We start from the raw sequence: 16,381 nt of genomic DNA, 5'->3' as shown, positions 1-16,381 counted from the left end.
ACCAATAACACAGTTAGCCGCTGTTAGTCCGTCACCGAATTTCTCGTAACAGGTAGCTATCTCGACCACCGGGAGGCAGAGGTAACGCCAGAGGAATGAACCACCACCGTATCTTACAAATTTACAATTTTTTTCAACCAGGAAGCTTTGGATGAATTGAAATATTTGGTACAAGATGCTCTTAAGAAGCATGAGTTTTCTGCTTCTTCGGCGACGGCGGTGGAAACTCCGGAGAAAGAGGAAAAAGCTCCGGCGACAGAAGAAAATGCTTCGGGAGGCAGAGGTAACGCCGGAGGAATGCACCACAACCGTATCTTACAAATATGGAATTAAGTATCCAAAGAAGTATTATACAAATACGAGATCAAGATAGAATAAGGATCCAGAAGCAGCATTTCATATTGGGTTTAGGGTTTTACGAAGACCCGGATGCTTGAGTTATGGGGTTGGGTTGATGATCCGACCCGAAAAGCTATTGGGCGAGATAGCTACCTGTTAAGAGAAATTCGGTGACGGACTAACAGCGGCTAACTATGTTATTGGTGGTCGCCGGATTATTAGATCGGAGTTGGTGGTGGTGGTCTAGGTAGAGAGAGGAAAAATGGGTGGAGTGGTGGATCCCACTAAAATACCCATTTTAATAATTAAGTTTAAAAGTACATTATATTGGTAAATAATTAGTTTGGTAAAAAAACTTAGCTTGTTTGGTATATTTACTTTTCTTTTTTTCTTTTTTTGTTAAACCGTATTTCCGATCTATGCTACAAATAAATTTTAATATACTTTTTTTTTTTGCATATGAGAGAGATGTGAGTGGGGGCCGCCATCTTAGTCCATAGCAAGTTTGTATGTAATTCAAGACTTTGAAATTCATGACGAGCTCCACAATGTGGAAGGTTTTGGAATTTCGAAACTTTGCGTCCGGGTTGCTCTCTAATATAAGTTAATAAAGGTTGCCAAATAGAAAATATATATGCTTGTGAGTTGTAATTGTTTGCATGACATGTAAAAACAATTTAGGAATACACGGAAGAAATACACAGAAAATATGAAGTCACGATAATTTATTATACGACACAACACGATACACAATGTTGCATATGTCTCTTGTCCAGTACAGATTAAAACTTATGGTACCAAAACACACCTTTGTGTTCGCTATTCTCATCAGGCTCAATGTAGATGCACTCCTTAGCCTCTCTCCACATGGCCTTGAAAATGGGGGTCCGGTCGATCTTATAAAACTCACCCAAGACCGGCTTGATGGCATCCCGAGCCTCCTTTGCGTGGTAATGGGGAATGTATGAGATCAAATGATGCAACACGTGAGTGTGTGTAACGTCATGGAAAACCCGGTTCAAGAACCCGAAGTCCCTGTCGATTGTGGATAAAGCCCCTTTGATCCAGTTCCATTCGGTGGAATCATAATGCGGTAACGAGAGATGGGTGTGGTGCAGATACGTGATCAAAACGAAGAACATATGTACGCCTAGCACGGGGATTCCGTACATGGCCATCACCCAAGCAGCTCCTTTGGCTTCTACAAGACGCTTAACCACGTAAAGCACACCGAGCATGCCGATATCGGATACAACGACCTGAATGCGCTCACGATCGGTGAAGATGGGGCTTAAAGGATCGAAGTGGTTAGCGAACCTACCGTATTTCTTGCCGGAAATATTTGTCAGGAGGTATAAAGGAAATCCCAGGGTCAACCTAAAAACCAAAGTGAACACTCGACCAGGCGGGTTGTTAAGAAGCTTCGAGTAAATCAAAACTTTGGATTTGCGTTTAGGAATGTAAACTTCATCGTTATCGAGTGAGTTTGTGTTGGCATGGTGATTTCGATGGCTATACTTCCATGAGAAATACGGCGTGAAAAGGAAGGAGTGGAGGAAGAACCCCACAGTGTCGTCAATCCACTGGTATTCGCTATAGGCGTGGTGCCCGCATTCGTGACCAATGACCCATAGACCGGTGAGGATGCTGGCTTGGCAAAACCAGTAAACTGGCCATGCTAAGTAGTTAAGAGGAGTGGGAATAAGAGGGATGTATGTGCTGGCTAGATAGTAGAAGACATAGGCCACAATGAGGTCATGAACAACATAGTAGGAGGAACGGATGGCCGATCGCTCGAAGCAGTGTGCTGGGATTGCTTTCTTTAGATCACTTAGCGAAAACGGCGGTTCAATGGGGACGCGCTCCAGGATGTTTTTCCCCTCCGATGGATCAGACATCCGACCACCTGCGCCCATGTTGTTGGATATATACTTGATAACCTACAAATTATATAATATAGAGAAGCTAGGTGAGAATGAAATACAATAACTAATTAAAAGGCTAAAGAAGCAAGAGAGAGACCTCAAAGAGAAGTGATGAGTTAGTTCTCTTCTGTTGGTGATTCCTTTGAGGCTCGTCACACTTCATATTTATAATCAAAACGTGCCAAAAACATTGCTTCATTTTCCATGAAATTTTTGATTATTTTAATCGCCAACTACCATCGTTCAACTTTGCTACAATTTTGCAGGATTTACCAACTTTCCACAACGGGCAAAGTAGTATGTTTTATTCGATAATTTTAATTTGTACGTTAACATTCCCTTGTAATAATTATTTTACTTGTGTATATAATTATTCTAATTGATTCTCACGTTTAGCATGTTAATTTTATTTATACGTTAACCTTCCTCTCTCTCTCTCTCTCTATATATATATATATAGGATGAGTATCATTACAGAATTGCTAAATTATTTAAGAACTTGAAGGAATTCTCGAAAACTAACATTTTTTATAAAAAAAATTTGTATGTTAATGTTATTTGAGTGTAGTTTTATCTTTTTTTATATCTATATTACGATTACAATTTTGAAAATTAGCTTTTATACATATCTATGGTTTGTGTTACACGGGAAGAGGTGCAGACTGCACTTAAGAGGATGGGAAGGACTAAGGCGCAGACAACATACCCTTCGAGGTGTGGAAGTGTCTGGGAGAGGAAGGAGTCATGTGGTTAACTACTTTATTTAATATTATCCTCAAATCTGGTAAGATGCCAGACCAGTGGAGGAGGAGCGTTGTAGTTCCTATCTATAAGAACAAAGGCGACACCCAATGTTGTGGTAACTACCGAGGAATCAAACTACTAAGCCATACTATGAAGCAATGGGAAAGAGTGATTGAGATTAGACTTAGACGGGAAACTCAGGTTACGGTTAACCAATTTGGCTTCATGCCGGGGCGTTCCACCGTAGAGGCAAACAACCTTAGAGACAAAATGTTTACGGATTAGTCGCTCTAAGACAGAGTACCTCCACTGTGATTTTGGTGGAGTAAATGACAATGAGGACACCAAGATCACCATTGAAGGGCAAGTGGTTCCGCAGGTAACGAAGTTTAAGTATCTAGGATCTTTTGTTTAAAGCGATGGGAAATTAGACAGTGATGTGACCCATCGAGTTTAGGTAGGATGGTTTAGATGGAAAACAACTACAAGTATATTATGCGACAAGAGTTTCCCAACTAAACTAAAGGGAAAATTTTATAGGGTAGCAGTTAGACCTGCAATGCTATATGGAACAGATTGTTGGGCCATTAAGAAGGCATAAGTGCTGAAGATGGAGGTAGCAGAGATGAGAATGCTACGCTGGATGTGTGGGCACACAAGGTTAGACAGAATAAGATACGTTGTGTTTCGAGAGAGATTAGGGGTAGCTAACCTATCAGACAAGATAAGAGCGTGGAGATTGAGATGATTTGGACATGTGAAGAGAAGACAGATGACGAATTTGGTTAGATCCGTAGAAAACATTACTATAAAAGGGATGAGGGGTAGAGGACAACCTAAATTGACATGAGATGAGAGGATTAGGCATGATTTGATAGACTTAAATCTCTCAGAGGACATGGTTAGAGATATGAATTCTTGAAGAAGTAGAATTAAAGTTAAGGATTTTTAGAGAGAAATGAATACCTTAGGGGCTTCTATTTACCTTATTTTGGTCATACACAATTATAGTATTTTCTTTTCATCTCTCTCTCTCTCTCTATATATATATATATAGTATTATCATTTTTACTACGTGTTATTATCAATTATACTATAGTTGAACTTTGATTTTCTTTTATTGCCGCATACAGTCAAGAGCTGAGGGTCTCTCTGAAAGTCACCTCTCTATCCCATTGGATAGAGGTACGGTGTGCCTACATCCCACCCTTCCCAAACCCTACTTATAACTTTGCTATTGGTAGGACTCCACTGGGTATGATTGATTGAATGATATGTTTTGTGTTACACCTATGTAAATTTGTTAGTACATACATGTTACACATATATAAACTTGTAATTAATATATGTAATAATTTTATTTTATAAAATATGATAAAACTAATCCTAAATAATGTTAATATATAAAAAAAAGTTAAAAAAATGTTTGGTTATTTAGAGTTGATAAGAGTTCTTAACTTTTTTTAGAGTTATTTATTTATTTATATAATGATAGTTGTCTCTCAAAAATACCATTAGTGGGATGAATCACTTGTCATTTCCATTTTGGTAGGGTTGTAAGTTGGTTAAGGTTAAAATAAGATGTCATGGTTAAAATATAAAAATTTAGTACTTCAGTAAAAAAAAAGAAAAAATGGGATGCATCACTTAGTTTTTCAAATGTGAGATAAAACGGTTACATCGTTACTACACTTCATATACAATTCATTTCATTTATATGACTGATTTTAGTATTATTATATTCTCATATTAGTTTTCTGTTGGACGCTTAATTCAATTTATTTTAACATTGTTTTATTTCTATTTATATGTTTTACATATTCTATTTTCACTTGCAAAATTTAAAAATATAATGTTTTTCTAAAAGTCGTATATACTTTTACGAAATTCTTAGTTTTATCTATGTTTCTGTATAAGTTTCGTTCAAAATTAACCAATCCAGGTCAAATATGATATACCTATGACTTCCTTTATCCACTACATAATGTTCTTCAAAATTTTGAATACATGTTGTCGCATTAATATTTTTACATGTCTTGATATAACAAGCTTCGCTATGTGTGATCATAACATATGGGCAAATATGTTTTTTTTGGTTATCTTCATGACAAATTAGATATTTTTAATGAGAAACTTTACAAAATATCTTTTATCAACATTCCCATCACCATACGTGGGGTTACATGTATCAACGTCCCGCCGTAACGCGCAGTAACGTTCACCAATTATCCTTCAAAAACTCCAATTTTCCCTAGAACACTACACCAAGTTTAACAAAAATTCTACATTTTGCATCATCGTCACTCTTATCTATACTTTCTATATTCTAAATTGTTTAATATATTTATTTGTGTAGGGATGGCAATGGGTCGGGTCTGGGACGGGTCTAGGTATTCCCATACCCGGACCCGATTATAAAACCCCGTCCCAGACCCTACCCAGACCCGTCGGGTATTTATCGGGTAAATACCCATCGGATATCGGGTATACCCGCGGGTTTCGAGTATACCCGTTAGTTTATTAAAAATACTCGTCGGGTATGTCCGACTCAAATCCCATCGGGTTTTGAAAATACAACACAAAAAAGTTATTTTTCTAGTTTCATGATACACTTAATTCAACAAAAAGAAAAAATTATATCAAAAAATATATAAAAAAGATCTACGTAATTTATAGAGGATGAGTGAGTGACGGGATGTAAAACTATATATATATATATATATATATAATATAATTTTAATATTCATGGAGGACACACAAAGGACAATTGAACACAAATACCATTTTTTATTGTTACTGTGTGTGTGTGTGTAATTATGTCGGGTATATAATCGGGTAAACGGGTCCATATTATCGGGTAATCGGGGTCGGGTAATCGGGTATATTAGATATCCCAGAACCGTCCCAAACCCGCGAAAAATTTAAAAACTAATCCCAGACCCGTCCCATACCCTAATGGGACGGGTAAGACCCGTCCCAATTATGTCGGGTATCGGGTATTCCCATCGGGTTCGGGTTTCACTGCCATCCCTATATTTGTGTATGGGTGTTCTGGTATATCTTTTGAAAAACATATATTTTAATATCGACTTATTTCCTCATTATGATGTGTGATCCATCTCTAAAGCAATCTGTCTTGATAATGTGTTATGAAACTAGTCTAATGATAAATAATTAAGGGAAAAACATGTAGAGAGAAAAAGAGATTTTATTAATCAAGGTCAATACAAAGAAATACAATAGGATATTTACTGGAGAGGAAAATTTGAGGAGAAACTTACCTATATTTATAGTGTTGATTATCATAATATTAATATATGTATAAGACTTTGTATGACTTTATGGATCAAAAATAATTGTACACTCATATTAAGGTGTGGCAAGGTAGGGTAAGTTACGGAAAGATAAGGTCAAATTGCGTGTGCTGAAGAACTTGGTTGTAATACTACTTACGCCATCAAATGCTAAAGCTTATAATCGACAAAACGTGCGCAATGTTAATTTTGAAACTATATGATATTTGTTTTATTATAAGTTTTTAAATGTCTGAATAACTTCGGATTAAAAACAAGCTTTTTAACGTTTAGAATGTGTAATTTAAAAGATTTTGACATATTTGTTTAAAGTATAAATTTGGGGTTTAAACTACTTTGTTCGTGTCTGTATCTGAAACCACTTGGGACACTAGAGTCATGGTGGACTAGTGGGCATATTCAAGCAATGTAGTGTTGAATTCTAGTCAAATTTGAGGTTCTTTATATTTGAACACACTATATTCGAATATTTAAACTAGCATCTTTTTGTTGGCTGTTCTTAGTTGTAACTTGTATGAGTGAATATATAAATATATATATATATATATATATATATATATAGGGGAGAGTTATACTAAAAAGAAGTATTTTCATAGGAAGACTAAGAATAAATTATAGCCATTGGATCATGTTAATCAATGATTGAGATTTAAAATTACCAATAGCCGACATAGTTTCCTATAATTACTCTTTCACCACTATAACCGAAATAGTTTCTTATAATTGTTCTTTCATCTAAGGTTGTAATGCCACTTGTAAAACATTTATTGGTTCTTACCATTCTTAGGAAACTCTTTCTTTTTATTTGAACCCTTTTATATATATATATATATATATATATATATATATATATATATATACATATATATAGGTATTGGATCATTTCAGAAGTTTTTTTACAGCGAGAAATGCGAGAAGTGAAGGTGTAACTCCATTAATCCCTAATTTCAATCCCTTTCTTATGTGTAGGTGCGTTGTGTAGGTGCATATGTATGTGTGTAGGTACATATGTTTGTATATGTGTACGCATGTTTGTATGTGTGTAGGTATATAGGTTTGAATGTGGCTCGGTACATTTATATGTTTGTAGGTAGGTTTGAATGTGTAATTAAGACATAAATACAACCAACCTACATATATGTATGTAACATCATATGAAAGGGAGTGAAATTAGGGATTAATGGAGTTATACATTCACTTCTCGCACTTCTCGCTGTAATATCACTTCTCGCAAGATCCATCCCCTATATATATATATATATATATATATATATATATATATATATATATATAGAATCAGGATCATGAGATAACCTTTTTGAAATTGAGAACCATTTTGGACCACAAAAAACCCAAAAATAAAAAAAATCATAAAATAAAAAAACACAAAAATCAAAAAAGTAAAAAAACCAATATTCTTATTTTATCACCTCGGTTTCATAAAAAAAACTCGGTTTAGCTAAATTATATACAATATGTATAATATATACATATATGTACATTTACATGTTTTTTTTGTACACATGTGTATAATTTAAGATAAATGATACTGTACATATGTGTATATTACGTAACTAAATATTATATAAAATTATACATACGTGTTTAATATGACGTTTTATAATTTTTTTAAAATTTTTTAATGAAACCGGAATGAAATATAAGAATTTTGGTTTTTTTACTTTTTAAAATTTTTTTATTATTTTTTGTTTTATGATTTTTTTAAAATATTTTTTTTAAAGGTGTTTTTAGTGGTCCAAAATGGTTCTCAAAGTTCTCAATTTGCAAAGGGTTCTCTTAGGATCCATATCCTATATATATATATATATATATATATATATATAGGATATGGATCCTAAGAGAACCCTTTGCAAATTAAGAACTTTGAGAACCATTTTGGACAACTAAAAACACCTTTAAAAAATATTTAAAAAATCATAAAACAAATAATAATAATAATTTTAAAATAGTAAAAAACCAAAATTCTTATATTTCATTCCAGTTTCTTAAAAAAATAAAAAAAAACGTCGTATTATACACATATGTATAATTTTATATAATCTTTAGTTACGTAATATAACATATGTACAGTATCATTTATCTTAAATTATACACATGTGTACAAAAAAAACATGTAAATGCATATATATGTATATATTATACATATGTGTATATAATTTAGCTAAATCGAGTTTTTTTAATGAAACCGGGATGATAAAATAAGAATTTTGGTTTTTTTATATTTTTGAATTTTGTGTTTTTTTTTTTATTTTATGATTTTATTTATTTTTGGGTTTTTTGTGGTCTAAAATTGTTCTCATAGTTCTCAATTTCAAAAAAGTTATTTCATGATCCTGATTATATATATATATATATAGAGAGAGAGAGAAAAGGGTTCAAATAAGAATAATGAGTTTCCTATAAATGCTAAGAACCAACGAAATTTTGACATTTGACATTACAAATTATGGTGAAAGAACAATTCTAGGAAACTATGTCGGTTATAGTGATGAAAGAGTAATTTAGGAAACTATGTCGGTTATTGGTAATTTTAAATCTCAACCATTGATTAACATGATCTAATGGCTATGATTTATTCTTAATCTTCCTAGAAAACTACTTATTTTTAGGATAACTCTCCCTTATATATATATATATATTATATTTGAACACACTATATTCGAATATTTAAACTAGCATCTTTTTTGTTGGCTGTTCTTAGTTGTAACTTGTTTAAGTGAATATATATATACAGGGGAGAGTTATTTTGAGAACCTTGATGAGTTGTAAGAATTTTAAGAACTTAATATGGACCACACATTTAATTAAATGAGTATGGAATATGTGGCTGAGAATAAATTAGATTAAAAAATTAATCAGGAGAGAGAATAAGTATTTTTGATAATTACACAAGTTTAAATGTTAGTTACACATGTGTAATAAGTCGATTCGGTGTGTAAAAAAGTACTGTAATTTTTTGTACATTACTTACACTTACGTATTACATATGTGTAAAAAAAAATTCAAAAAAAAAATTTGTTACGTTGAGTTCTTTCGAGTTCTTAAAACTTAAAGTGGTTCTCTAAAGAAATCAATCATATATATATATTAGTTTTACACATGTATTTTTAGTTCTTTAAGCGTTGAATTAAACATAAACACAATGGAAGTCTTAGAAAGTCTGACATAATTACAACTTGTCTGAGAACATAACATATAAAGTGTCCATGGATGCCTTCACTACTCGAATAAACCCTCCATGCACAACATTTCCTTATTTCATTCTAACTGCCAAACTACTAACTTGATGTTCATATGAAAGTCAGCAACACGCTGAGTGAGTTTTAGGTTAACTAACTAACAATTATTTTAAATAAATACAGTAACTACTGACGGGCCAAAGAACAAACATAAACGTCATAATTGAACATGTCTAAAGCATAACAGTCTAATCTAACTTACCTTATTGAACTAAACATACGTAATTGCAATTACCGACATACGCCACAAAGGATCTGCCAATCCTTGTGCCCATGCAAGGACCTAACTGGTACCAATATGATGAAGTCTAACTTACTAATTAATTAAAAGCTTTAAACATAATTGAATGTTAACTTATCGTTAACTTACTTGACACATAAAGAATACACACCACTCCCAAAACATTTAATAAAGTAGGGGTTCTAGAAATTCACATTATTTGTTTACGTTTCCACCTTAACTAGGGATTCCTTTCTGAGTACTAATCCATGAATAGTATTTTATATCCGACTTATTATAAACATAACTGACTGTTAACTTATCGTTAACTTACCTGACGCATAACCCAAAACATTTAATAAAGTATGGGTTCTAGAAATTCACATTATTCGTTTACGTTTCTACCTTGGCTAGGGATTCATTTCCGAGTACTAATCCATGAATAGTATTGTATACCGGACCCGTTTTTAGCTTTTGATTTTCATGAAAGATTATTTTTTCTTATCATATTTATCATTTATTTGTATTTGTTAATTTACAACCTCGACTTCAAACGGCATTTCATGTACGCATTTTATACTTTAATCAAAGTCTATGGGCTAAAATTGTCAATTTCTAAACTTTCTATGAAAACGTGTGCTTTGCGTAATCGCATGATCAAATTTAATAAAGTTCTCATTCATCATCCATAATAATAATAATAATAATAATAATAATATTATTATTATTATTATTGAATCATAAATTATTCTTTTCAAGTTATAAACATTATTCATATGTGTAAATACTTGGATCAATGTTCATTTCATTGTTTACATGTATAATTGTTAACTTGACACGTTGAACCGGATATGTCTAGATTAATATTTAACATTTAACATATTAATTATAGCCATCTTAAATAATTTTTATCATAAGTATTTTACTTGACTCTTATATTAAAAGAAAAACATCTTTTTTGCATATTCTAAACACAACTTTCTCTCTAAAACTTACCTATTAACCTTCTTCTAATCACAACTATAAATACCCCCTCAATTCATATTTTTTTCCTTTGCTCATTCTTCTTCTTCTTCTTCTTCTTCTTCTTCTTCTTCTTCTCTCGCTAATAATAATTCTTCCAATGGAGTTTTTAATTTATATTTTCTTGTGTTTGTTCATCTCAAGATTACAAGGTAGGCATAAAGTTTTGTTCTTATTCATGTTTTCTTGTCTTTGTTCTTCATTTCTTATTATTTTCTTATTCTTATAATGGTTCTAAGACCATCACATAATTATGTTTATGATCCCACCTAATCTATACACTATGGTGAATAGGGTGGAGGAGACAAAGAACATAAGACTGCAAGCTGATCTTTATTGGTCACATCTTAACATGTTCTTACATTCTTGAGGTTTATGTTTGTTTTATTTATTTTGATTCAAGAATAATAAGGATTTTGATGATACATGACCAAACATATTTTATTTTTCATACCATAAATGGTTCATAATTTTCTTTATCAAAATCCATTCCAAAGCATCAAAAACATTGTTGTTTAGAATGTTCTATATTTGACAACAATTTTGTTCGACAAAGTTAGAGAAATAACTTGGTCATAAAAAACTGGAAATATGCAAGGCCAAAGCCTATCATTAACTTTATTTTATTGAGTTACGAGTCTAACGACTATTTGTTTGTATTTTTATTCTTTTGTATGGCTTCACAATCGTTATTTTAAATTAGCGTGCAGATTTATACCCTCTATGAAGATCGAGTATTTTATCTTACCTCGTTCCGAATCTAGGCAAACTTTCTAAATAAAAGATGTTCGTTACATATTAATTTAATTTACTAGAGATTTTTATAATTTTTGAACGATCATTGAGATTTTTAAACATTTACGTAATCGGTGACAAAAATATGTCCAAAACTGATTTTGTTTTTCTTGTTTCTTTTTCAACTTCTAGTTGTTTTATTTTAACACATACAAATATGTTTCTTTGACCTTTATTTACACATTATAACGAAGCCTTAATTAATTGGACTTAGGAATTAATCGCTAGGAGTCACCCAAGCTTAACCAAAGACCCTGTCTTTTCATTCACCAATCAAAGTGAGTATTCACATCCCCTTTTTCATACCATTGTTTTTGGGGGGTTTTATGCATACAAAACTCTATCATGTACATATTATTTATATATACTCAATACAATTCCATTATTTTGCATGATTGTGTAATTGCTCGATTAGTTTTCTAAATATCATATGACTGTGTGTTAACTGTTTTTATGGTTGGTTGGTATCTCATCCTCATTCTCAAAGTATGATCATACGTCGTCGGAGTAACTTGACACCATTTTTGGGTAAAGGGGAAATGGCACATTTATTTTATTTTGTTATTATACTAATTGTTGTAATTCACATGTCTCAAGGAATTGTTTATATTTTCTCAATTATAATTACTATTATATCAAATTGTGGTTACTCATTCAACATGTGTTGTTGATAAATAATTTTTACACATATTGGAGGTTATTATCTCAGATGAATTGAAGTGAGAATTAAGATCAGACCTTAGGATAAAATAAAGGATACTTTAGTGTTTGAATCGATGTAACACTTTTGGTTTACTTTTAGTTTTATAAGTAACTTACATTAGCTTAGTTTCAGTTAGGCTATTAGATCTTTTTACTTTCTTAGTTAGTGTATGCCCTCTACATCTACTCCCAAACTCGTTACCATTTTCCGAACCCGAGCGCCACTTTCACCAAAGAACACGCACTTGGGTAGGAAAAGCAACCGAAGGAGTTAAGGACGAACCGAAAGGTTATAAAACAACACCGATGAAACCAAGAGGAGCCTGTGATGGTGGAACTAAACATGAGCCAATATGGCAAGCAAACACTCGATGGCTATGGTAATAGTGTTGCACCACCTGAAATTCTTCTAAACTTTGAAATCAAATCTAACACCATTCATATGATTGAAAACTCTGTCCAATTTCATGGACGTCTCGACAAAGATCCTTTGTCTCATATTTCCCAATTCCTTTCAGTTTGTGGAACTTTCATAAAACAAAATTGCCCCGAAGATCAACCTAGACTTAAACTCTCTCCATTTTCGCTTTGAGGCCACGCATGGAATGGCTTGAATCTTTACCATTCTGTAACATCCCGAAATTTTTAAAATAATATTATATATTATTTGCGTCGGGTGAAATAATTGAGTTAGTGGATAATAAGAATAATAAATATAAAGGAAAAGTAGGCTAATTAAGGGGAATTAATTATGGACCAAAAGGAAAGATGGGCTTTGAGCCCATGGGCTTAAGGGAGTATAAATACCCCCTTAAACCCTAATCCTTTCCATTCCATCCATCTTATCCATCCTAATCTCTACACACTCCAAAACACACATACACACACACCACCTCATATCCGGCCGTGAGTGAGAAAGAGGAGAAACGAGATCGAGCAAACATCGGCTTTGGTAGATCTTTGCTATACGAGTCATATATACAAGGTTTAGAGTCCACAAACAAGATAACCGAGACCGAAGAACACATAAAGGTAAGCCTTTTTACCTTTAAAAGTTTACGTTTTATAGACGTTAGTCTTGAAACTTAGAACGAGAATAGATCGGGTGAAAATGAAACGTAAAGTTGTAAACTTGATGCTAAAACGAACTTAATGGACCTGCAAACAAGGTACGACTCATTTAAAATAAACACTAGATCTAGTAATAAACGTTTTTAGCTTAAAGGTCCAAACTTTATATTTTTCCGGGCCGAGTTTTACCCTTTATCGATCATGGGAATGTTCACGGGGTTGGTTATTATCATATCAAAGGACTTCATGTGAAAACGGAGGTGATTATGGGGGGTTAAGCAAGAACAGTAGCCGCTGCTGGGCAACTTCGCCTGCGGCTAAATTCGCCTGCAGCCAAGTTCACCTAAGGTTAACTTCGCCTAAGGTTAACTTCGCTAAGGTTAACTTCACCTGTTGATAACTTCACCTAAGGTTAACTTCGCCTGAGGTTAACTTCGCCTAAGGTTAACTTCACCTGTTGATAACTTCACCTAAGGTTAACTTCGCCTAAGGTTAACTTCACCTAAGGATAACTTCACCTGTTGATAACTTCACCTAAGGTTAACTTCGCCTGAGGTTAACTTAGCCTAAGGTTAACTCACCTGTTGATAACTTCACCTAAGGTTAACTTCGCCTAAGGTTAACTTCGCCTAAGGTTAACTTCACCTGTTGATAACTTCACCTAAGGTTAACTTCTCCTGAGGTTAACTTCACCTAAGCTTAACTTCACCTGAGGTTAACTTCACCTGAGTTTAACTTAGCACTAAGTTGAAATAATCTGATACGATAGGACGAGTATTGATACGTGTAACCTATATACAATTAGCAGCACAGTTAAAGAGATGAACCATGATAAACGGAGAAAGGAACCGCATTCAGGTGAGTTTCTAGCCCCATTCCTTGTTATGTTTTCGGGGCTGTGTGCATACTCGATGTGTTGTTAATACATTTATCCTAAGTGATAAGTGTATGCCATATGTGATAGATATGAATGATTGCTTGTCGGTACGCGAACGATCTTCGGATATTGCGCGTACTGTCAGGTTAAAAATAAAGGTACGAATATTATATATCGAAGATGTATGAACACTTGTCGGGGCGTGAACGATCTTCGGATATTGCGCGTATCGACAAGGGGTATGGTTGTTAAATGAATGATGTAAAGAACGCCTATTGTGTTCTTATGCTATAATGTCATTATTGTATATGTGAAGTATGTGTATACAGGTACACTAATTGTATGTGAGTCCTACGTTCGACATAGTAAGTTAGGATGGAGAATCCCTCTAACTTCTGTTGGAAATAGACTTGGCAGGTGATGGCGTAGTTAAGGACTGCGGGCCTTATACGTGATGTAGAAGATAGATGTAAATGTAGATAGGGACGGTGGGCCTTATACGTGTTATAGGAGATAGACGCCAACGTAGATAAGGACTGCAGACCTTATACGTAATGTAGATAGGCGTCAGCACAGGAAAGGATTGTGGACCTTATACGTGCTATATTTGTGTTGTGGTAGCATAGAGGAAGACTGCGGACTTCGTACGTGCTATGGTTATAGGTGATAGACGCCAACGTAGATAAGGACTGCGGACCTTATACGTATTATAGATAGTCGTCAGCACAGGAAAGGACTGTGGACCTTATACGTGCTATACTTGTGTTATGGTAGCATAGGGGAAGACTGCGAACTTCGCACGTGCTATGGGTTAGGTTGCAACATAGGGAAGGACTGAGGACCTTGTACGTGTTGTCAATATAGGATGGTACAGGGAAGGACTGCGGACCTTGCACGTACCATAACTGGTGAACATAGGTAAGGACTGCGGACCTTTTACGTGTTCACGATCTTGAGTACAGGTATAGACGGCGGACTATGAACGTACTCTCGGAAGACTGAGGTTAGTGATTGTAGATATGTATGTATGTATGGTAGTAGGGTAACGGATTAAGTATGGATATGTATCTTCGGATATGTATGTATGTGTATGTATTGTATGGCTTCCGATTAACTAGAACTCACTCAGCGTAGCTGACTTTTAGTATGCACGCAGGTGAGTAGAATGAGACAGCTAGCTTGAGCGGGCACATGGTGGGCGAATAGGAGACTGACATCTGAAGACTCAAGATGTTTTAATGTTAATTGACGTTTATTTTGAAAGACAAGAATGTTTAATTAAGGCAAGTTTTGGATTGCTGTAATGTTTTATGAAAGTTTTTATATTCCGCGAAAGTTTTAATTAACTCTGATTTGTAAGAACTGTGTTAATGATTAAATCCGACGCTAAAGTAGGGCTACCGGGTTCGGGGCCTTACAAGTTGGTATCAGAGCATAAGTTCGAGAGATTTAAGCATCCTACATGCTTAGACTCGAACAGAGAGTGAGATTTTGGTAAGACAAGAAAGAAGATGCCAGTTCAAGATAGCCATGTGTCACTCAAGCAAGCTCAGTAATGGTAAGGTATATAGTTAATGAACGATAATGTTAGGGATAGGATTAATTGATTGATTGTTTGATGGATTAACTGTTTAAAAGTAGAAACTAGCACAAGTGAAATCATAAAGGGAAGTATGTAGAACCTGAGGAGTAATGCAAATAGTTAATTACACTTGATCAATGTCATTAGCTACTTACCTTACAAATCATGTGCTAAATAATTCCTAGAGTGATGACGTTTGTGTTTTCCCTTTTAGAATACTAATGGCTAGAGCTGGAGAAATTGTTGGAACTGGAGGTCACACTGGACGTTGTGGCAGGCCTCGTCTTGTCCGGCAACCCTCGGTAGAAAAAGCTTCCAACACCGGAGACGAAGGAGGCGCATCTGGAGGAAACCCGAGCAACAACGAAGGACATCAACTTGACCCTGCTGTTCTAGCTGCCATTGCCCAAGCTGTGGCAACTGCCATGAAGACTGGGAATCCCGAAGGATCTGCTGGAAGAACTGCTGAAGGATCAGGAGAGAATGGTAGGAAGGATGGTGAGGGAGGGAAGGGTGACTCGAGTGAAGC

At 34.3% G+C, this 16,381-nt stretch overlaps 1 protein-coding gene across 1 annotated transcript; it reads right to left on the bottom strand.

Moving 5' to 3' along the window:
• Positions 1–1,023: 1,023 nt before the first annotated feature.
• On the bottom strand, positions 1,024–2,449 carry LOC143529784 (delta(12) fatty acid desaturase DES8.11-like). Its single transcript, XM_077025496.1, has 2 exons — positions 2,362–2,449; positions 1,024–2,279 (listed from the first exon to the last, which is right to left on the bottom strand). Exons 1-2 carry the CDS (start codon positions 2,425–2,427, stop codon positions 1,122–1,124), a joined length of 1,224 nt encoding a protein of 407 aa, XP_076881611.1. The 5' UTR covers positions 2,428–2,449; the 3' UTR covers positions 1,024–1,121.
• Positions 2,450–16,381: the final 13,932 nt, after the last annotated feature.

The sequence above is a fragment of the Bidens hawaiensis genome, unplaced genomic scaffold, assembly GCF_021521415.1.
Source record: "Bidens hawaiensis isolate Kalapana, Puna unplaced genomic scaffold, B.hawaiensis_p1.1 tig00008700_1, whole genome shotgun sequence".
Taxonomy (NCBI): Eukaryota; Viridiplantae; Streptophyta; class Magnoliopsida; order Asterales; family Asteraceae; genus Bidens; species Bidens hawaiensis.
This window is presented reverse-complemented; position numbering and strand designations above follow the sequence as displayed.